The 16,896-nt window shown below is 43.8% G+C and overlaps 1 protein-coding gene and 1 non-coding gene across 2 annotated transcripts; one reads left to right on the forward strand and one right to left on the reverse strand.

The window, feature by feature from the left end:
* Positions 1-5,371: 5,371 nt before the first annotated feature.
* Positions 5,372-5,444, reverse strand: TRNAA-AGC (transfer RNA alanine (anticodon AGC)). The gene has a single exon. It is a non-coding gene; the product is annotated as a tRNA-Ala (tRNA).
* A 7,453-nt stretch (positions 5,445-12,897) lies between these two features.
* LOC109749232 (probable glucuronosyltransferase Os03g0287800) lies at positions 12,898-15,587 on the forward strand. Its single transcript, XM_020308206.4, has 3 exons — positions 12,898-13,715; positions 14,346-14,592; positions 15,131-15,587. The coding sequence occupies exons 1-3, from the start codon at positions 13,048-13,050 to the stop codon at positions 15,248-15,250; spliced, it is 1,035 nt and encodes a 344-aa protein (XP_020163795.1). The 5' UTR covers positions 12,898-13,047; the 3' UTR covers positions 15,251-15,587.
* The last annotated feature ends 1,309 nt before the right edge of the window (positions 15,588-16,896 follow it).

A 16,896-nucleotide genomic window follows, 5' to 3' on the forward strand; every position in this document is an offset into this window, starting at 1 on the left:
TTTATCTAACTTTACTGGGTCAGGTAGCTTCAATGCTAGTATCGGCTCTATCCTTATCCACGAGGGAATCTGTCAGCAATGACGAAGGCACTGAATAAGGTGCAAACCAACATGTAAAGTCCTGAGGTTAGGTTACACCGTCACCCCTCATGGATGGCATCCCACGGCGGCATATAGCCTATGAGCTACTCTGCTCAATGGATTGTGGACCCTTATAATGTTTTAAAAATGAAATGGAGTAGGAGGTTCTATTCTCTTCCTCATTGAATTCAATCATCTTGTTTTGAACTCCAGTGTAAGGAAAGCATCGATTACGATTAAAAAAACATCGATTGATCCCCCACTAAAAAATTCTGGCAAGAGGAAGCTTTACTGATTAGATGTACCACATGATTATAGTAAGCCATATAAGTTGCTCATGGACTATTACACATTGTAAGTCGACAAACTATGTGAAACATGATTACAAAATAGCTACGAGCTTCTCGTGGATCCAGAGTTATATGCCAAAATATAACAAACTTCTAGAATGCAAATCCCTCCTAGCTAATTGCCTAAAAGTGTGAGTAACTCCCCTGAACTCAATCTTCACTTTTGTTACCAGATAAGTCGGGGATCAACTAAAGAAGACTCTTCATCTCACCAAACCACGTGGTCGAGCAACCTATCTATCCACGGTTTCTACAATCCTATAAAACCATGACTCCAACAAATGTTGGCCCCATCTCATAAGGAGTTTGATGACCTCCAAACTTCAAGTACCACTCCACACTCTGTGCTTGCACACAAGCCACAAATTCCAACAGGCGAATAGGACCGCACTACGAGAGTGATGGATAATGATCCCCATAATGGGACATCTAGATTACTTCGCAAACCAAGGCAACAATGTTCAATTTTTTTTGGTCGTGCTCTTGTTACAGTCTATAATGAGGAGTGGTATTGTATTTCACACAGGGTTTTGTTACCCTCCATTACAATTAACAGATACAGTCTTACGTGTATGCCCCATTTCACCTTTCTATCTATACCCCTCCCAATAAAGTATGTCGTGGTAGGGCCATGACCTCACAAAAAATTGTAATGATGTCATATTTATGTATGATATGTGTCTACACTAGCGGTGGCTAGGGTTTGACAGGCGGTTGCGACCTTGCCAGTTCAGTCGCCTCTAGCAGCATGCGGCGAGGTCGGGAATCTCAGGTCCTTCCAGGCATACCTGGAAGTTTTAAGTGCTATGAGTTTTATGGTCTTCGTCGGTGAATTTTAGGCAGAGGGCACGATGCGGTGAGAATGGCTTATCTTGTTCTGACAATCCCTTTCCTGCTAGCGCCACAGAGCTAGAGATCTTGTTTCCACATGTTCTTCTTGCAAAATGTAGGTTTTTTTCCTCATAGATGCACTCATGTGGACCTAGTGAGTTTGTGTTAGAGTCTGGTGTTTTTGTTGGTCGGTCTCTTGTGGCATCGGTGTGCTGCTTAGGCGTTTTGGTGAAGATTTTGTACTTCGGCGACCTACAATTCTAGGGGACCATCGATGGCCAAGCATGTTCAATGCTCATGGCTTTCAATCCTTTTAGATGGACGACTATGGGGCTTTTGGAAACCTTTGTATTATTGTAGGCATATATTTCGTATATTGTTGAACATGCTTATTTCTGAGAACTTTCTCAATATATATTGTCCAACCCTCCCATGCACCAGGGTCCTATTTGAAACTAAGGGTGATTAAGGTGTTCTTCACGCGACAACCAAAACAATGCATTAACGCTTCATGAATATATGTGATACTCAAATTATAGATATTTCCATTGATAGCTCAACCTGTCACCCTCAGGGTCGCGAGTTCAATATTATAACAAGTGCATACAACTTCCAACTGAATCGAAAGCATAAATACAATGAAGACATAGAAGTTCAAATCTGAAATCATATTACTTGGGTCCTAGTAACAAGCATTCGACATATCAAAGTCATAACAACATCAATTCTCAACATTCATCATACTGGGGATCGATCCCCACAAATCTTAAGGCTATTACATAATCTCATCCAATTCTCATCCATACCATGTGCCTACGTAGATCACTCACACATGGTTGTGATGAGCATGAGGGTGCTGATGGAGAAGGAGTTGACGTGGTCGATGCTGAAGTTTCCCCCTATCAGGGGCATGGTTTGGCTTCCATCAGTCCACCAAGATTAAGATCAGCAATGACGGCCACCTCCACCTCGAGGAATAATACACGATAAATTTGACTGTGGTTCTTGAGGTATCTAAGGACCAGTGGCATCAGAGAGGCACCCAAGATTCCTGGTGGGCCCATGCGCCTTAATGGGGGACCCCCCCAAGCCCATCCAGGCTCGGTCTTTTGCACAAGGTCTTCTCATGTCCAGAAGCATCTTTGTATTTATTTCTCCCCATAAATGAACAAAAAATGTTTTCCCTCGAAATAAAAACACTAAAAAACGGGAACTGACGTTGAGAACTTTACTAATACTAGCACGATGCCCATGTGTTGCCACGGAACCATTAGCTTAGAGGTGGTGAAAATAACATTAGTGTCCTTTATGACCGTTGCCTGATTTACGGTTAGAAAAGATAGCAAAAATATGGTGAGAGACATGTAGCGTCGGGGAATTTTAAATGACTATAGTAAGTTAGGAAGAGAACTAAAACCAAGATCGATTTTGAGTTGAAGTCATATTTTTGTCTTTGTTATTTGTACCTTTTATAAAAGAGGTTTTTAACATTCTCCCTCTCACCTCTCATTTTCGCATTAGAGGTAAGAGTATAAAATAGATCTGAGCCATGGATTGCATTAAGCAGTGGGTTTGCTTAACTCTTACTTTTTACTTCCCATATAAAAAGAGGGGGCAAGAGGGAGCATGTTAAAATTGCTCATAAAAAGTTGGTATCACATGAAAGTAGTCCATTTATTCATTTATGATAGATCCCACATGTGAGTAAAGTATATTTGTTTATATGTCTCTTGAAAGGTTGCTAGTTCCACATGTGGGGATGCATGTATTTGTTTATTTGGAAAGGCTGTTGAACCCATATATGAACTCACCACCAACTCCAATCTTTATAAGTAGGATGTTATTCCCAATAAGTCATAAAAAAGCATGCCAATTCATTGATACTAAAGCATGGAAGCTACAAAAAATATGTATACGTCCAGGATGTATAAGTAATTAAATATCCTTCCAAAAAAATACTACGGAATCATAAGGTTTCACATGTAAAAACACCTTTCCATTTATTCGTTTGGAAACCGAATCCAAGCGCCATCTTTCACCAAAGGGAAGGTTTTGCAAATCAATTCCACGCGAGAGCACCAACATGTATGGAACCATATAACTATTATCAGCCTACAAAATAATTAGTGAATCAATCAAGCCTCACTAAAATTAGTAGAACTCAAAAATAAGGTCAAAGTTATATAGAGAAACATCACAGATGAGGTTGTTAATTATCTGGACAAACAAGCTCGCCAAACATTAGAAGATAGGGGTTTACCATGTGAATTTTGTTGAGTTCTTCAACAACAAACTTTGTAGGGATCTTGAGTGTCTTTAGACAAAGAAACCTAGGCTTTGGCTTGATGAAAGAAAATAAAAAAGACAATGCATATAACTTTGGTAAAATCTAGTTTATGAGGGCATCATCATTAATACGATGAAATGAAGTAAATGCACAACAGCAGTTGTGATACACTTTTTACTCGGATATGGTTGGGAACTTGTAATGGTACCTTTGACGACCAAACTGTGTCACCCAGACACCCAATATGAAAATAACTTCAATTTATTAATCATTATTTTCTGGGATATCACCTAAAATAGAATTCCTTGGTTTTCTAGATCTAAACACATTTTGTTACTTACCGTAGCAAACTGGAAACCTAGCATCAATAGCAAGTACTGAGTGTTAACCCGTGTTTCTGTATTAACAAGATGAAACTTTTGGGTCACGACTCGCAGTCCCTTAATTCGGAAAAATATGCTGCATATAGGATATTTCAACTTTTATACGATGAACCGTAGAGAAGTCATTACTCTATGGCTAGTAGCATTACTTCAACTTTCACAACTGAGTTGAGCAATCAGATAAATCTATTTAGTTTACAGGAAATAAATTACAGAAGGAACAGGCTCAAGAGAAGGACGTCTGTAGTTTTATTCCTAACAAATCCTCGATGCTGCCGACACTCCTTGTAACACAAGACTACCTTTATGTAGCATAATTAACTACTCAAAAGATCCAAAAACTGTGATCTTCTACAGAAGAAAATCATTTGATGCATTATTTTCTCCCACAGGGAAAACAGAGGAACATCACAGGCTCACAGCTGATCAACTTGAATAGCGTACTACAAAACGACGGTCCATGGTTCACTAGAGCAGGTCCAGTGCACCTAACTAAGACTGCACAGAAGTAATCCACATGAAGGGAGCAAAACTGTATATAAGTAAGTTCATATAGTACAAAGACGAGGAAATATCGGGGAACAAAAGCAGCTGCAACACGGATTCTTGGGACAACCACCGAGTACTGAGCTACAGTTGACAGGGATAAGGGAAATCATTCAGCAATGGGAGAAACACGTCACAATTATCATAATTTTATTTTCGCTCATAACAGTCTCAGTCTCAGAAGCTAGTGTGTTCAGAAATATAGGTTAATTTGGAATAGATGAATAGTTATTGAGTCTGTGTTCAAGAACTGACAATAGTCTCCTGAAGCAAGCAACATGTGTTGGTTATTCAGATTCAGGCCTGACAACCGAGTAGAATTCTCATGTCAATTGTTGTTAAAGCATAATTAATCACTACTTCCATCTTATGTTGTGCAATTGTATCATAAGATTTAATTGTTCAGATTCAGGCCAGACCACCGGGTAGTCTCCTGAAAAAAATTACCCATTAACCTGACTTTTTCTTCCCAGAATACAACCAAGTGTGACAAACGGAAATGGAGGCTCGAGACTGATAAGATGGCCTCCATGAATGGCACAGTATCTAGACGGTGTCGGTCCGAGAACCGCACCCGCACCCGCCCTGAGGGTGACAGCTGGTGCTCCCCCCCTGACCAGATGAAGAACAGGGAAGCAATGTTGTCCATGGTTCAGGTTCAGAGGGTATCCAGTCCAATCCACTTTACATGTACTTTAGAACTAACAGGAAATGAAGCATTTGATCTTATCCAGGATGTTGATTTTTGCGATAGAATCACTAAGTTCTTGCAGGGAGACAACCCAGTTTGGAGCTCTCCTTTACCCCAACTGATAAAAAAGATGACAAAAATGCTTGACAGAGTTGCTACTCTCTGCTTGATCTCGAAGTTAAGCGAGAGCATAAAAAATATTTGGAGAAGTGGGGTATCGATCCCCATACCTCTCGCATGCTAAGCGAGCGCTCTACCATCTGAGCTACATCCCCAAGTGATGATCGTTTCAAAACAGAATGTATATATTCAAATAGAAGCACAACGTTCGGCGTCCAACATCAGATCTACTACCTTAGTCCTGAATTAGTTGTCACTGAAATTGATGTATTTAGACGTATTTCAATGCAAGATACATCCGTTTGAGTGACAAGTAATTCCTGATGGAGAAAGTATTTTGCAGGCCATAGAAAAAAAAAATAAAGAACGTTTGAGTGACAAGTAATTCCTGACGGAGAAAGTATTTTGCAGGCCACAGAAAAAGAATAAAGAACCATGTTTGGTTCATTCGAAAAGGGACGAAAGCCTAGCATCAATTCAAGATGCCAATTTATATATTCTCTAGGAATATACTAGGCTAGTGAATAGCTTCCTTTCACAGTCGCTATACCCTTAAATACACTCCTTATAACACAAGAGTGCCTTCAACTGCTCAAAAGATCCTAAAACTGTGATCTTCTACAAAAGAAGATCATTTGATGCATTGTTTTCTCCCATTGGGAACAAAGAGGAACATCACAGCCGGTGAAATTCAACGGCGTACTACTAAACGTACGACGGATCCATTGTTCACTGGGGCAACTCCAGTGCACCAGACTAAGACTGTATACAAGTAATCTACATGAAGGGAGCAGAACTGTATACAAGTAACTTCATATACAAAGACTAGAAGATATCGGGGAACAAAATAAGCTGCAACACAAATTCTCTGGGACAACCAGCAAGTACTGGGCCACAATTGACAGGGATAAGAGAAATCATTCGGCAACGGTCATAACAGTCTCAAAAGTTGGGTTGGTGATAGATAAATAGTTATCGAGTCTGTGTTACTGGACTGACAGTAGTCTCTTGAAGCAAGCAACTTGTGCTGATTATTCAGATTCAGGCCATACCACCGAGTAGAGTCTTCATGTAGTCATCTCGATTGCTTATTGTCTGCTTAAACTATGACACGAGGTAGCAGAAATCTGTTCAAGCATAATTAAACACCGGATCGTCCAACGCGCATTACCCCCACCATGCTGGTTTTCTTGGGGTTGTGCTTTTTACAGTAGACTAAAATGCAGTATCCTACCATGCTTTTATGGATCTACCATTAGGATTAAAACATAATAATCACTATACCCTTAAACACACTGAATTTTGGTGATAAAAGTGTGCAACTTTCTCGTGAGTTTTAACACTTCGATGAAAGTAACCTTCGAATTCGAATAAAGATTTTTCTTTCTCCTGATATTTTGTTTCTTGAAGCTAACATATAAATACATGTCATCGTGTACTTGGATTCATAGAAGAACACCGAATAAATTGGAATAGTGGCTCAAGATTGATAAGTTGCCCTCCATGAATGGTGCACTATGTAGATGGTGTCCGGTCCGAGAACCCCACCCGTCATGACCCATGAGGGTGGCCACCGGTGCTCCCCCCGACCAGATGTAGCTTCATTTGTGTTATTCCAGTGTGCGCGGGCGGCAGATTAAGAGCAATGAAGTAACACTAGTGCAGAACCGGGCTTTAGCGCCGGTTCGTAAGGGCCTTTAGTGCCGGTTCCACAACCGGCACTAAAGAGTGGGGACTAAAGGTCCCCCCTTTAGTACCGGTTCATCACGAACCGGCGCTAAAGTGCCACCATGTGGCACGAGCCAGGCCCGGGTGCGTGCAGGACATTAGTACCGGTTAAATGTTTGGGGGTGTTTTGGTATTATTTTTTATTTTTCTTTAATTTTGTGTTTTCAATTTAATTTAGTGATTATTTTAGTTGTTAAATCATTAGATGAAAGTACCGCAGATTAGTTTCGACTGGATGCATGTGGATCCTAACTAAGTGATCAAGTATATGCCATATTCATATTATACTTGATCACCTATAATTAAGTGATCAAGTATAATATGGATATGGCATATACTTGATCACTTAGTTAGGATCCATCCAGCTGAAACTAATCTGCGGTTTCTTTTATAAATGATATAATAACTCATCATCATCATCATATTAATATAAAAACTCTTGCATCATATCATCAACAACAGTAAATTAGCTAGCTAAAAATCATCATAGTCGTCATTACCACTGTTTAATCATCATAGTCATTACCGCTATCTAATCAGCACCAACACTAGCTTAAAGAAAAAACATTCACTTGTACCAGAAGCAAAGATATCATCGAGTTCAACATGGTCATCATATTATAAGCGTTCATAACACCACAAAAGCAAATCACCCTTTGAGATTAAGTTCAGGACGAAGAACACGGACATGAGAGGACAAAAGTACTAAGAGCATGAAGTAGTTAAATCACTCCTGCTGCTCTCTCTCAGGTAAAATAGCATAGAACATGTATAGCTCTCCTGATTCATCATACTGGAGCATGCAGATGAACCTGTCTCCTAATCGTGGGCTGCGCTTCTCATTGCTGCCCCCTAGTACTTCTCTGCTGGGATCGTTAACAATTTTACTTCAATCTTTCACTATTAAGCATTCATCGCTTTTAGAAATCCTGAATGCACTCATGTGCAATGTAGGATATCTTGGCCGTAAGCTAACCATTGACATGTGACCTTTAGTCTCGATCCACTGAGGCACAACTGTCATCGGGAGTCCTTGTTGAAGAACATCGTATAGTAATTAATATACTTAGCAATGAAAGTTTAGCAAAAAAATAATATATGCAAAAGATGCACTGAGGACAAATAGTAAAATCTTACCATCTTTCGTAAATAGATGTGGCCGTAGTTCAATACGATCACTATTGGTCGCACGTTTTGAGTACTAACATTTCTAAGTGCAGGAAGAAAATTTTTCTTAACAATATGAAGATCCTCAAGCCATGAAACATAATGACTTATCTCCTCGCAGTTTAGTTCAGCTCCGGGACAGTAGTAGGTCTTGTCTACCAAGCGCCGGACATGTTTGCTTGAATGAAAATAAGTTGTCAATAGAAATTAGTTGTCAACTATTTTTGAATAAACAATATCAAAGACATAAATATGGTTGAGAAACTCACATAATGGTAGAACTGGAGGCGTCTGCACATCGACCCAGATGTTTCTATTACCTTCAATATCATCGACCCGGACGAATATCAAAGGTGATAACCATATCAGGCTCAAATGCATAAGCCTTGCATAGTGCTTGCCAAGTTTTGCATTCAAAATAGGTGTACGTGTCTGCATTGTATAATTTGACGTTGAAAGTATAACCATGCTCGGTCTTCAGGTAAACTCTCTTTACCTCCATAGTTTCCATAGCACTGAAACCTATCTTATCCAAGACAACAATTCTTGCATGGCAGGGGATGCGCTAGTAGAATAGTGAAAATTAAAATTATAAGTTGAAGCAAATGAAGCATATATAAGTCATGCTTAATTACGAAAAAAGACTTGTCGTTGTGACATACTGTATCCACTTCGAAGGTCTCATCCAGCTTGATGCTGAAGCGCCTATCATCAAGAAGAAAATTTCTGTCGCACAGGCTGCGCTGGTCTTTACAGTATTCGCACTTAATGAAATCTTTTTCGTCGTCAGACGACATTTCCTATGTTCATATAGGTGAAACATTAAACACTTACTAGTTCTATTAATTCAACTAAGCATTTAATAAAAATAAACTTGTTCTATTAATTTTCTTACTAAAATAAAGTAGCTAGTTCTATATAGTAATATTTTAATTAGATAATCAAATCTCAGATAGCTACATTTTCTTACTAAAAATAAACTAGTTCTATTAATTCAACTAACTCAACTAAGAATTTACTAAAAATAAACTAGTTCTATTAATTTTCTTACTAAAATATATAAAGTAGCTATATATATATAGTAATATTTTAATTAGATCATCAAATCTCACATAACTAAATTTTCTTACTAAAAATAAACTAGTTCTACTAATTCAACTAGTTCAACTAAGCATTTACTAAAAATAAACTAGTTATATATATTCAACTAGTTCAAATAATCTCATATACCTAAATTTTTCTTACTAAAAATAAACTTGTTTTATTAATTTTCATACTAAAAATAAACTAGTTATATTAATTCAACTAGTTCAAATCTCATATATATACCTAATTAATATCTAGCTAATTCATCTAAAATTGACATTAATATTTAACATCTTTTCCATATAATTCATCTAACATTAACATTCTAACATTCTTATCTACGTAATTTATCTAACATTAATCTAAACAACAGAAAATAGAAAATAAGTAAAAACAATATGTGTGTGTGTGTGTGTGTCTGTGTGTGTGTATGTGTGTGTATATGTGTGTGTGTGTGTACGAGTGGGGGGCGGCGGCATACGGGCGGCGATGCGACGGGGACGGCGCGACGACGAGCGGCGGGCCGGGGCGACGGCGCGATCGACACGGCGACGTAGTACGGGGCGGCGGCGACGGGCGGCAGGGGCGACGGCGGTGACGGCGAGGGCGGCGGGGCCTGCGAGGGCGGCGTGCGATGGGCGACGGCGCGGCGGCGGTGGCGATGTCGCGCGAAGTAGTTGGAGAAGAAGTGGTGGTCGATGAAACTGAATTTTTCGTAAGTGCCATATATATAGGAGGGGCCTTTAGTACCGGTTGGAGCCACCAACCGGTACTAAAGGCCAATTTTCGCCAGGCCAAGGGGCGGGAAACTGCCCCTTTAGTACCGGTTCGTGGCTCCAACCGGTACTAAAGGCCCACTCATTAGTACCGGTTGGAGCCACCAACCGGTACTAATGGTTGTGCGCTGCCACCGGTGGTGCACAATGTTTACTCTCACCTCGTCGAGCGAAGGGCAGCCGCACTGGTTTATAAACCCAGCCGCGGCTGCTCCTTCGAACTTCTCTATATAGCAGGCTTCTGGGCCTAACTTCGGCGCGCTGCCCTGTGAGCCTGCAAAAACAACATGATGTCAGAACATGTTGGAAATTGATGACGTCGCTTTGAATGATGCATACTGAACGCAAAAATAGGCTGGAGTACAAATAAGTTTAAAAAACATTGAAGTGCCCGTGTAAAAGATGAGTTCTCGTCCGAAACCCTGATACTCCGAAAGAGATTGTCCAGTTTGTACACGAGGTGCGTCCAGTTTTCGCCGTGACCCTCTCTACTCTTTTGCACATGCTATGCGGGTGAAATAATGATACCATGCCAAGTTCCAACATTTTCAGAGTTCATTTTGTAGTGATTTTCAATTTCACCGTCATTTAGCTCTCTAGACAAATCGGTAAATGACTGAAAAACAGCAAATGATGTCAGAACGTGTTGGAAATTGATGACGTCGCTTTGAATGATGCATACTGAACGCAAAAATAGGCTGGAGTTCAAATAAGTTTAAAAAACATTGAAGTGCCCGTGTAACAGATGAGTTCTCGTCCGAAACACTGATACTCCGAAAGAGATTGTCCAGTTTGTACACGAGGTGCGTCCAGTTTTCGCCGTGACCCTCTCTACTCTTTTGCACATGCTATGCGGGTGAAATAATGATACCATGCCAAGTTCCAACATTTTCAGAGTTCATTTTGTAGTGATTTTCAATTTCACCGTCATTTAGCTCTCTAAACAAATCGGTAAATGACTGAAAAACAGCAAATGATGTCAGAACGTGTTGGAAATTGATGATGTCGCTTTGAATGATGCATACTGAACGCAAAAATAGGCTGAAGTTCAAATAAGTTTAAAAAACATTGAAGTGCCCGTGTAACAGATGAGTTCTCGTCCGAAACTCTGATACTCTGAAAGAGATTGTCCAGTTTGTACACGACGTGCGTCCAGTTTGTACACGAGATGATTATCATAAAAAATACATTGATTATCAATGATCTTTTTGTGTACAATCTGAATTGTCAATATGAGTCCTCAACGGTTTAGAAACCGGTGAAGACTCATATTGCGACCACAAATTCTACACATAGAGTTTAATGAAGACCAAGTGCTTGTGATAGTTTGAGAAGTAACATATTTAAGGAGGTAAAAATCTTGCTAGGGGAGCGAGGTGGGACTAAAAACAGCCTGCCACAACCTCTTTACTACCGGTTCGTGCCACGAACCGGTACTAAAGGTGCTGGCCGGGCCCCATTCTCTTTAGTACCGGTTCGTGGCATGAACCGGTACTAAAAATCTTTTTCTGCCTAGCCGTTTGAACCGGCACTAATGGACACATTAGTGCCGGCTCAAATGCAAACCGACGCTAATGTGTCTCATATTTGTCCATTAGTGCCGGCTCAAATGCAAACCGACGCTAATGTGTCTCATATTTGACCCTTTTTCTACTAGTGTAATTCTGTCCATGGTTCAGGTTCAGTAGGTTCAACGAGTATCCAGTCGACTGTACATCTCGCTTAAAACCAACAGGAAGCATGTGATCCAGGATGTTGATCTTTGCGATAGCATCAAGAGGTTTTGCACGGAGACAACCCAGTTTGGAGCTCTTTTTATACCCTTATTGATAATAATATGAGCTCTCTTTTATCCTGATTGATAAAATTATGACAAAGAGGGTAGTTATACTTGCTGCTTGATCTCGTAGTTAAGCCCTAGCATCCCCCCAAAAAAAAGCCCTAGCATCCCCCAAAAAAAGAAAATGTTTTTGGAGAAGTGGGGTATCGATCCCCATTCTCGCATGCTAAGCGAGCGCTCTACCATCTGAGCTACATCCCCAAGTTGTGATAATTTGGAACCATAACACTATATATCAGGACGTTCTGAGATCTAACGGCAGATCTATTTCTGCAGGACACGGAAAAGAATACTCTTCTTCTGCTTCCCTGATCCCTTGGATACGCTCTACTGTTCCTGCTGATATTCTCAGTCGAGTATCTGAAACCGAATCCTGTTTGGTTCATTCAATAGGGAACGAAAGCAAGCCATGTACTACGTATGATGCCAATCTCTGCTCTTGGCATCAACTGAAGATGCCAAGGTCTATCTATCAGCATGAGTAAGTTCGCTTTCCTTTCTGTAAAAATAAGTTCCTTTCTGTAACAGGAGTAGTACAGTGTACAGAAGAAGTAAACCAAGTCGCCGATCAAACCGACGACCAGACCAAACGGGAACGAAAGCGTGCATTGATTGCAGGCACAGTGTCGCCACCAGTACCGCGTCCGTACTCGATCGGTACTGCTGTCTGAAAGCCAAGTACCCCAACGACTGACAAGGAGGTCGACGGACAAAATTGCATCGCCGACGGGGGAGCAGAGCATGGATCGCGTCGTTTGCCCTTGAGTGCACGGCGGGAGACGGTGACTCGACTGGCCTATACCTCGCATCACTATCTACTGTATACCTGAATTGGATTTTATGATTAAGCATGCGATTCATCCCAGCTAAATCCGACAGATTAACCTGTGTTTCTGCTATGAAATGCGCAGCATTGCCAGCGGACAGCAGAGTAAAAAATGGGATGTGCAGCGCTCTGCTCTGAGCCCGGCGTGCCGGCCACGTGTACGCGTCAGTCGAGATTTGGCCGATGCATCCATCCACGATCCCAGACCAAAGTCCAACTTGGATGGAATCATTTCCACTCCACCCAGAACCCAAGCGGCACCCGATCACACTCGCTCACACTGACACTCGCTCACCAAACACACATCACTAGCTCCTAAGCTGCCGCTGCCGCTCATGGCGTCGCCGAAGAAGGCGAGGAAGCCGCGGGCGAGGCGGCCGCTGCTGCTCCGTCGGGCCATGCTGCACGCCTCCCTCTGCTTCCTCGTCGGCCTCCTCGCCGGCCTCGCCCCGGCCGCCCGCTGGACCGCCGCCGCCTCCGCCCACGTCTCCCGCGCACTCCACGCCGTCGACGGCGCCTTCGACCGCGCCGTGCTCCTGCTCCGGCAGCAGCAGCGGCAGCTGCGGGACGGGCGCGTCCACGTCGCCGTCCTCCCCTCGCCGGCGCCGGGGCCGCCGGCGCTGGAGCCGCTGCGGCAGCCCCAGCTGCTGCTGGTGGTGACGGCCACCGAGCGGTCCGACCCGGAGCGGCGCGCCGCGGGGCTGACGCGCGCCGCGCACGCGCTCAGGCTCGTGCCCCCGCCGGTGCTGTGGCTCGTGGTGGAGCCGGCGGCGGACGCGCTGCCCACGGCGCGCCTGCTGCGCGGCGCCGGGGTGGCGTACCGGCACCTGGCCTACCCGGAGAACTTCACGGCCGACGGCGTCGGCATGGGGAAGGAGCGGCACCACCAGCGGAACCTGGCGCTGGAGCACGTGGAGGAGCACCGGCTCGCCGGTGTCGTGCTCTTCGCCGGCCTCGGCGACGTCTACGACCTCCGCTTCTTCGACCAGCTCAGGCAGATCAGGTGAGTGCGCGCGCGCGTCGTGCCTCCTAAACTTTTAGTCAGTTCGTCGTTCTATCGATCGGATCATGCATCGTGCACGCACTTTTCACCAGTGTGCATGATCTTAGCACTACCACCATTACAAACCGCATTTTAGCATAGTGAGTTAGCAGCTGGATGCATGATCTTGATTCTTGAACATTGTTAGCATAGTGAGTGTTTGGCCGGTGTCGGTGGAGTTTGAGGACACGTACATTACAATAGTTGATGGTTGACAAGCAGTTAATAAGCATGAGACTGGAAGTAGGCCATGGTGTCCATGGTGACCACGGTGATCAGTGATAATAGTGTACGACGCAGATTTGAATCGACCAGGAATAGCTAGATGGCATGGCATGATGGATGCCACAGCACACAGCAGCACCAGCAGTACAGTGTTGTCGAGCGAACGCGTCCATGCATGTGCGGACCATGCTCTGCCTCCTCTGCTTCAGCGCCCGCCCAAGTGTCGGCAGCGCCGTCCAGTCCGAGAAACATGGATGGATGAATGATTGGCCACCTTTAATCAATTTGACACTGTTCACTCATTCATTAGCCGTCGCTTTTTGGTACGTGCCACTGACACGTGCACTGTGTACATGTATGGCGCAGGACGCTCGGCGCGTGGCCGGTGGCGACGGTGTCGGAGCGCGAGCGGAGGGCGACGGTGGACGGGCCGGTGTGCGGCGGCTCGCCGTGGGCGGTCACCGGCTGGTTCTCCACGGCTGGGGCGCCGACGGTGAGGGCGAGGCCGCCGGCCGGCACGCTGGACGTGGCGCGCTTCGCGTTCGGCAGCGCCCTGCTCTGGCACCCGAGCCGGTGGGACAGCTTCCCCGTCTCCGAGCCCGACGCCTCACAGGTACAGTGCTAAATTAACTCTTTTTAATCCGGGGTTCCGCACACGGCGACGGCGGCCTTGTCGTCAAAGCGGCCGCGAAAGCGTGCGGTTTTTCGTCCGTGAAATTTGCCCCGTCAATTTTGTTGCTGTGCGCCGGCAAGACGAACGGCCGGGGCAGGACATAAACTAAGGCCGTGATTCATGCGCGGCGTGCACCGCCTCACTAGCTTCCGTTTGTCTCGATCTTCACTAGAGTCCCTTCGTTCAAAAATAATTGAAGTTCTAGGATTGCCTAAAGTCTAACCAAGTCAATAGAAAAATCTGCTAAGACCTACAATATCAAACACTAGATATAATAAGAATATATTTTTCATAATGAATCCGATGAAGCAAATTTGATGGTGTAGATATTGACATGTTTTTGTATAGACTCGGTCAAACTTAATGAAATTTGACTTTGAGAAAAAGCTAAACTTCAATTATTTTGAAACGGAAGTAGTAACGATTAATCATTATCATGGCCCGGTCTTGCCTAAGCCTATGTATGTTTTGTTTTCAGGATTCCGTAAAGTTTGTGCAGCGGTTGGCTGCGGAGGATTACAACAAGTCGAGGGGGATGCCCAACCGGGATTGCTCGGAGATCATGGTGTGGCGCGGAGATCAGTTCGTCGCAACCTAGATTCAGTTACTAACGCTAACTGGTTGAATGATGTGCGATGCCATAGAACAACAAATTTAAACACACACCAAATTTAGACATACTTTACGCATCTAGCACGGCGACCTAATGAGTGCACAAGTCTACTCTGCGCATCGGCGAATATACACAGGTGCGATGGTAGTAGACGTTATCACTTATTGCATGGTATTATCTCCGTCCTGATTTACTAGTCCCCGTCGTATTTTGGTCAAAGCTTGACCACGTATTTGACTTGCAAAATGTGAATGCATGTCATCAAAAAAAATATCATTGGATTCATGTCTGAATGTAATTTCCAATGATATTATTTTTGCTACGTATAACATATATTTTATTTGTTAAAATTATGGTCAAAATATGACCCAGAATACGAGGGGGGCTAGTAAACCAGGACGGAGGTAGTAATATTAGTCCCGAGCTACACACTTCTCTCACCGAGTCACTCTCTTCTCTGCCTAGTTAAAGTCACCGCATCCCATCTCGCCTAGGTAAGAAATCAATTGGCTCGGATGGCGCCACCGGTAGCCCCTCATCACCGTCGAAGCTGCAGGAACATGGAAGCCCTATGGACACTTCTTTAGGTGTGGCGAGAAGGAAAATGTGGCAATGCGGTGGACTATGGAGACATTGTTGTCACTAGGGTCGGTGGCTCCTGCCGCACTCTCAGGGCGTGTTCGGATCTCATCCGGCTTCATGCTTCACAAAATCCTGGAGCAGATCCGAGCCGAACAGAATAGCCCCGAGAAACTAGCTTAGCTGTGGTCAATCGCAGTGCAAAAATCTGGAGCGAGGAAGGTCCGACTCCACCGATTGAAAAAGCTGAAGTTCACCCTATTTACAACATCCCGCCACCACTAAAGATACCGGCTCGTTTCCCACGCTCGAAAAATACAACCTATCGCTACAGGAGCGATCCCCTTCACCTCGTTGTGCACTTGTTGATCCTAATTGGGCTGCCTCCAGCTGGCCCAGTCTGCACCGAACAAGGCCACAACCCTCGTAGCCGGGCTGCAGCGCTGGAGAAGCTGCCGATGCAGCCAAACGCGTCTGAAATCGCTACCTGGAGTTAGAAATCATGAAGAGAAGTTGGATATGTGAAGTTTTTTGAAGCTAGAGAACATCCGAACACGCCCTCAGTGTCCTAGTGTGGCCGCTTCAACGCTCGCTTCTCAAGCTCTATGTGGAGATCAAATTAGTGGATGAGAAAGGAGCTGGAGGACTATGGGGCGACGAATGGTGGATTTATTGGTGGTGAGGACATTGGTGGGGTTCCCGTGCCTATTGATGGGGATGAACAAGGCTAGGTTCACTAGAGCAGGGTGGGAAGAGCCAATGGTGGTGCAACCGCCCTCCTGAAGTTCCTCAGTTTGTACTTTGTATGGGATAACAATGGCAAGTGGAGCAAGCTGAACAACTCTATCTCTGTTCTTCACTGCATCAAAACCCATGGCAAGCCTGCACCAAGCCAACACTATGACTATTGAACGACATCAACCGACCATTTGCAAGTTTCGAGAGAGGACTTGTGTAGTGTTCATGATGTTTCATAGCTTTCCCAACCCTAGAATTATATTTTTTTCACCTAATTAAATATTAACAATTGAGTGTAGGAAGAAATAAACATC

The sequence above is a fragment of the Aegilops tauschii genome, chromosome 2 (assembly GCF_002575655.3).
Source record: "Aegilops tauschii subsp. strangulata cultivar AL8/78 chromosome 2, Aet v6.0, whole genome shotgun sequence".
Classification (NCBI taxonomy): Eukaryota; Viridiplantae; Streptophyta; class Magnoliopsida; order Poales; family Poaceae; genus Aegilops; species Aegilops tauschii.

Excerpts from the sequence above, each read along its gene's own strand:
- LOC109749232 (XM_020308206.4), top strand. The coding sequence starts at position 13,048 with ATGGCGTCGCCGAAGAAGGCGAGGAAGCCGCGGGCGAGGCGGCCGCTG. Across the intron at positions 13,716-14,345 it reads GACCAGCTCAGGCAGATCAG|GACGCTCGGCGCGTGGCCGG; the intron begins GTGAGTGCGCGC and ends TGTATGGCGCAG. Across the intron at positions 14,593-15,130 it reads CCGAGCCCGACGCCTCACAG|GATTCCGTAAAGTTTGTGCA; the intron begins GTACAGTGCTAA and ends TTTTGTTTTCAG.